General features: G+C 39.8%; 1 protein-coding gene across 5 annotated transcripts in view; it reads left to right on the forward strand.

The window, feature by feature from the left end:
* The window catches only part of MAP7 (microtubule associated protein 7), a 235,568-nt gene that overhangs the window by 154,738 nt on the left and 73,897 nt on the right, over positions 1-6,933 (forward strand). For all 5 annotated transcript variants that reach the window (XM_027850724.1, XM_027850727.1, XM_027850723.1 and 2 more), the window contains one exon: positions 2,523-2,624. In XM_027850724.1, the coding sequence (XP_027706525.1) occupies positions 2,523-2,624 (102 nt within the window). The remainder of the gene's footprint in view (positions 1-2,522; positions 2,625-6,933) is intronic.

The raw sequence follows: 6,933 nt of genomic DNA on the forward strand, positions 1-6,933 counted from the left end.
GCTTATTGTTTCTTCCTCCTTCTCCTCCATTTCCTCCTCCATCTGCTCAGAAACTACCCTGACCTCTAAAGTTTCCTCAGCCTCTGCCACCAAAGTCCCCTTGGCCTCCTCTTCTGCCTCCTTAGCCACTGAAGCCACCATGGCTGCCACTGGGCTTGGCCCAGTTCAGAGTAACTTTGTTTCCACCAATCTCCCCATCTTCCAATGGCCTCTTTCATAGATTTAGCATTTTCTTCTTAGTTGAAGTCCACAAAACCAAACCCTTTAGACAACCCTGTCTCCCTTTCTGTGAATATCCTGGCACCTACTGAGCTATGAAATGAATCTCTCAATGCTTCTTCTGTTGTGTCTTTTTATAGACCTTTGATGAACAAAGTTTTGTAGGACTTGTTTTCTGGCTCTTAAGCTCCAGCCTGATTGCTCTGCTTTCAATTTCTGTCTTGATACAAGAATTCTAGCTTCCTTTGCAACTTCTGCAGAGGCCAATTCAATGAGCGTGTACCCTCTTTTAGGTCAGCCGTGGAGCAAGCTGACTGACATCACCTTCGCAAACACCTCTTGCAGACTTTCTTCATGGGCATTGCAGGCAAAGTTATTTGGCACCAATGTCTGTGAGTCTGCTGGCTTGCTACTATTCTCATTCCAGGAATTATTCTTCCCACCTCTCAAATTCTTGTCTTTTATTTTTCCCCCTTGTGTAGTCCAAAATGAGTGCCCAACCACCAGTCTCAGTTCCCTGTTTGTCTTCCATGGCTTTGTCCACATCTGCTTCTGTCTTAAATTTCCATGTAGGTGATTCCTTTGGGGATCCCATCCTTGGGGCGGATGAGCCTAACCTCAATTGTGTCTTCAAACACTTCTTGATTTCCTCCTGAGTTACTTTATAAGGCATATTCTTGATGAGCATCCTTCATCTCAATCTTTTGTTTTCTTTTACCTTTTCTAGTTTTACTTTAGAGCCAAAGACGTTGGAGCTATTGAGTTCCAAAGCCTTTTCCACGTCTTCAGCTGGCTTAAATTCTGGATAGCCAAACTTCCTGGTGGTACCAAATTTGGATGTCCACAACTGTAAGGTCATGGGGGGAGGGGGCAAATAAGTCCATGATGCCAGTTTTTAGCCCAGAAGCAGCTTTGTTGAAGTTCAGATTACCAGTGAAAAGACTGATATGTGTAGGTGCTTCAGCTTCTGATTTCCGTTTCTTGGCTTTAGGAGCTTTCTGTTTGCCTGTTTCCTTTTTCTTCCTTCCTAGTGGTTCTCTGATGGGCAGTTTCTCTTCTTCCACCACATCTCCCCTCTCCTCCTCTTCATCTTTGTCTCCTCCTTCTCTGATTTCTTGGCTTTCCCAGCATTCATAGAAACAGCCTTCCTTTTGGAAGGTATGGTATTCATAGCTGCTTCTTTACAGTCATTCTCATCGTCATTCTCATCACTATCACCTTCTACCTCATCCTTGTCCTCTCCTTCCTCAGAGTATTGTTTGACTGGAGCTGCTTCCGTTTTTGTGCTTTTGGGTAGTTCAGATTCTTCATCCTCCGCGTCTTCACTGTCTTCTTCAGATTGGCCGCCCTCTTTCTTGGCATGCTTCCCATTTTTTTTGCCCCTTTGGACAGAGGGGCTGCTGCTTTAGCTGGAGTGGCTTCCTTCCTGTCTGGTATAATGACAACTTTGGCTGGGATCACCACTTTCTTGGCAGGGGCCACAACTGCCTTCTTCCCAGGAGTCATTGCTGCTTTCTTGGCAGGTGTGGTGGCAATAATGGCTTTTTTTGGCTGGGGACACCTATCTACAAGTGTGGGTGAAAATGGAGGCGAAATATAGCATTATAATTGAGAGGATAATGGTCTCATGAAGGTTTTATAAGGATGAAGGAAACGTGAGTTTGTAGTCAGTCAGAAAGGAACTAGTATTTTGATTAAAGAGAGAGTGAGTGTGATTAAGAGATAATCTACTGGAGAAGAAAGGAAGGGATGGGATCAAGAGCACAGGTAAAGGGGTTGGCCTTGGCCGAGAGAAGGTCACTTCATTGTTGGTCAATAAGCATTTATTAAGTACCTTTTATGTGCCAGGCATCATGCTAAGTCCTGGAGATACAAAAAGGCAAAGGATTGTCCCTGCCTTCAAGGAGCTTACAATCTAATAGAGGAAGTCAATAAGCAGACAAATATTTACAAACTATATACCAACTGACTGACTTTTGAGAGGTTTGAGGAATGAAGGGAAGGTATAGAATGGTTTCCATGCACAGTGGAATAGTGAATCATTTAGGAAGTAGTTAAAATCTTGCTGAAGTGAGGGCCTAATTAAGGTAAGGTAACATCAATGTGAAACCGAGGGAAAGCAAATGTTTTCCTGAAGGAAAAAAAAAAGCCACCATATTTGTTTCAGAAGACACACTACTTCTGTAGAGTCATTGCATAATTATTTGGAAAAGTAGGGTATTAACCTGACCAAACTCTAAAATGGAAGTGTTTCTATAGTAAGGGACTAAACATGTCTCCTTTTTGCCTGCCTATCTTTGTAGCATCTGACAACTCCCAAGCGCAAGATAAGAAGGCTCCTGCACCCTCCCACCCCGCCTCTGCTGCTGTAGGACAAAATCGCAACGTACCAGGAAACAAACCGGGTAAGCCAATCCAGAGATCGATGCCAAAATTCCACAGAGTAACCCACAAACCTAGGGGCTGGGCAGGAAAATACAGTTTGAACTGGGGAGCAGTGAGTCCATGGAAATAAATTTAATGCCTATCCATGGATTAAAAAAAAAACATCAACTTCCTAAAGACAAGATAGGAAGGGTGTGATGGCTAGACCATCATTCACAAGAAAAAAAGATACGTAGTCCACAGATCAGCAGTCCGCAAGCTTTATATGGATAAAAAGTATGAAATGACAATTAAAAAAGTAATGCCAACTTTGGTTGCACTGGAGGCAATGTCCAAAACAGAGAAGGTGAAGACCCTGCTATAATCTGCCATGTCTGGACACCACCACATTTTAGGAAGGATATTTATAACCTTGATAGTGTCAGTTGGATGGTAGTCAGGATTATGAGACCTTGGCACCATCTATGGGAGGATCACCGGGTGTTTAGCCTAAAGAAAAGATAATTTGGGGGAACTTGATAGATGTCACCCAGTAATTGAGAGACTGTCATGGAAGAGGGATTAGCTTTGTTCTGCTCATCACCTAGAAGCAGAACTAGGACTAATGGGTGGGAACTGCTAAGAGGCAGATCTTGGTTCAATGTAAGGAAAAACTTTCTAAAAATTAGATCTATCAAAGGTGGAATTGCTGCCTTGTAGGGAGGAGTCCCCCTCATTAGACACTATCACTGGTAGGCTGGTTGGCTACTACCAGTAGCCAACCCAAAAGGGTATGTTAGAAAACGGTTTCTTATTAAGATACAAATTGGACTAATTGACTTCTGAGATATCTTCCAGATTGTGAAATTATGCCCCCCTTAAGCATTATTCTCCCAGCTTTTAAAATTGCTCACTTTATAAGTAAAAAGTTTTTGAGCACATACTCCCATATGTGTATATCTGCTTATTTATAAATTATGCATATGTATTACCAAACTAACAGTCAAGGACATTATAAAACTTAACCAAAATGGTCATTAAAATATGAGGTAAAGATGAAATAACATTTTGAAAATATTTTTTATTCATTAGTAGTATTTTGCTGTCACTGAAAATGTAATCAATGAAATATTAAATAATGAAATTTATAAAAATTATTAAATTATGTTTAAAATATAAATAATGAAATGCAGTTTTAATGAAAGTAATATGATTGGATATACAGATTTAATACTTTTGCCATACTGTGATTTGAAGGTCTGGTTGTAACTTCTGGTTGTAACCAATATTTGGTTTTAATGGTTGTCATTGCTGAGAAGATAACAAAGATATAAATATAAATGTGTAAATAAATACACAAATACATATACATATATATATATATGTTTGTTGTTGTTCAGTTGGGTTTTCTTAGCAGAGATACTGGCCTAGCTTGCCATTTTCTTCTCTAGCTCATTTTACAGAGTTTTTATAGGTGACATAGTTATATCATTTTTTAGCAACCCAAAAAGAAGAGAATAAGTTTCCAAGAGGAGAGGGTGGTCAATAGTGTCATATACTGCACAGCAGCAAAGAAAAATGGAGATTGATAAAACTCTAGCATATCTGACAAAGGAGGTACCAACTGGTAACTTGAAAAAGAATAGTTTTAGTCAAAGATAGCAAATATAGCAAGAACATAGGAGACTAGAGAGCTATGGTGCCTTTGATGGTGCTCTAGGGAAATTCTGAAGAAGCCAGTTGAGATTAGGGGTTGGAGAGAGGGAAGATAATGTAAATGAGATCTGCGATGCAGATCACAATCCATCCTTGTCTGCTCATCCCATGTGGCTTATTCTGTCCCATCAAAACTGAAAAGAGAAGAGGGACAGGCTCTTACTCACTGGACACTGGCCCAGAGTTCAGACCACCCCCTTGGGGTCATTCATATTGGGGTTTTTTAGGCTCCTACTTTGGATATCATGACCCCAAACCACTGTAACTATTTCTCCCTCCCACTCCATTGAATTTTTCTTAATCTTTGTATTATTTTCATATCATGAATTGCAAATCAGATTTGAGGATGAATTTCATGCTGCTTGCCCCACTTGGTAGTGTTTGTCTTGGACAGTGTTTGCACTTAAGGCCAAATTTGATAGTTATGGCTCCACCCCCACCTCTAACACTCCATTGAAAGAAACACATGGTGGAATTGTGAACTGATCCAACCATTTTGGAGAGCAATTTGGAACTATGTCCAAAGGGCTACAAAATGCCCTTTGACCCGGCAGTGCCACTTCTAGGGCATTTCTAGGGCATCGGAAAAGGACCCACATGTACAAAAATATTTATAGCATCTCTTTCTGTGGTGGCAAAGAATTGGAAATTGAGGGGAATGGCTGAACAAGTTGTGGTATATAAATGTAATAAAACACTATTGTGGTACAAAAAATGATGAGCAGGCAGACTTCAGAAAAACCTGGAAAGGCTTTGTATGGACTGATGCTGAGTGAAGTGAGCAGAACCAGGAGAACATTGTACACAGTAACAGCAACAATTATTTGATGGCTAACTTTGATAGACTTAGCTTTTCTTAGCAATACAAGGATCTACGATATCTTCAAAAGTCTCATGATGGAAAGTGCTATCCACATCCAGAGAAAGAAGTATGGATTTTGAATACAGATCGAAACATACTATTTGCTCTTTTGTGTTTTTTTTTCTTCTGTTTTGTTTTGTTTCCTCTTTCTTGTGGTTCCTGCTATTGGTTCTAATTCTTCTTTACAACGTGACTAATGTGCAAATATGTTGAATAGGAATGTATATGTAGAGCCTTTATCAGATTGCATGCCATCGAGAGAAGGGGGGTGGGGAGGGAGGAGCAGAAAATTTAAAACTCAAAAGCTTATGGAAGTGATTGTTGAAAACTAAAAATAAATTATTTTTTTAAAAGCAACATAACAGTAGATTTAGATATAGCTGACAAATGACTATAGCAGTCAACATGTGAAATGGATAGAACTCATTTTTCTTTATGTTACATTACTTTATGTTACATTTCATTAATGTCCATCTCTTTTATGACCTTTTCAGAAATCATTTTAAAATGTTTTTACATTTAGTAAATTGTAAGGGGAATTATGCCCTCCCGCACCCTTGCTGCATAATGATAGTGTAATTTCGCTAAGATTTCATTTGTGTACAGTGCTTGAAGTGTTAGGTGTATGTCCTGCTGGGTTACAAAACAAGCAAGCAGCTATACACAATACAAACATAATCTCAGCTCATGTGCTCACAAATTGTTCTGTTTGGCTGAGACAGAGCATGCAGCATAATACAGTGATAAAAACCCAGTAGGAAAAGCATAATGATAGCCTAGAAGGTGCTGCTTATGTTCTCTGAAACCCTTCCTCCTTCTGTGTCCTAGATAGAAATCTGTTCACTGATCAACAGTGAATTGGTGGGACCAGAGAGAAAAAAGGCAGCTACAGAACCCTGAAGAATAGTCCCCCTTGTCCTAGGCTTTCATATTATACAATTGGAGAGACAGTTGGATTAAAAAAGAAATGGAACTTCAGCTTAAAATCAAGAAAGAGAAGTAAAGGCTGTTGGAGGAAAACCTAGGTAGACATGGAAGGAAGAACTGATTTACAGAATCAAGAAAAAAAAATGAGTGTGTTGGGTTTTCCCAGCTCTTCTACTGTCTGATCCCAACCCCCAGATGAGTGGCAGTCACTTGAAGAGTGGAGGCTTACTGAAGAATAAGCAGATGTTGAGATGACCTTCTTACTCCTGTATTTAAGAGCTTATACTCCTGAAGCGTTTCTTACTTATCACTTGTACTAGAAAGGAAAGTTATTTACTGGGGAACCTTGTCTGACCTAACTGGAAGAACAAATAGCAAAGTGGAAAGAGCTTCTGATTGGAAGTCAGAATACCTTTCTGAAGTCATAATGTCCAACTAGCTTTGTTTTTAACCTCCCTGAAGCTCAGTTTCTTTATCTGTAAAATGGAGATAATACCACTTGCATAACTTACTTTACTGGGATGTTATGAGGATCAGATGAGATATTGACAATTTTTTTCTTGCTGGGCTGGTACAAATACCTTTTGGTTAAGGTGGGGCATTACATTTTAGGAAAGACACTAATAAGTTATAGTGTGGTCAGAAGAGGGCACCTCCCACAGGGAAGACACTTAAAGGCAAGTCAAATTCCATTCATTCATTTAACATGCATTTGTTAAGCGTCAACTTTTGTCAGAGAGCTAAATCCTTAAGACATAAAGACAGAAATGAAACAGTACCTACTCCTTAATGGGGATTTGTGTGTGTGTGTGTGTGTGTGTGTGTGTGTGTGTGTGTGTGTGTGT

The sequence above is a fragment of the Vombatus ursinus genome, unplaced genomic scaffold, assembly GCF_900497805.2.
Source record: "Vombatus ursinus unplaced genomic scaffold, bare-nosed wombat genome assembly UNPS02009132.1, whole genome shotgun sequence".
Classification (NCBI taxonomy): Eukaryota; Metazoa; Chordata; class Mammalia; order Diprotodontia; family Vombatidae; genus Vombatus; species Vombatus ursinus.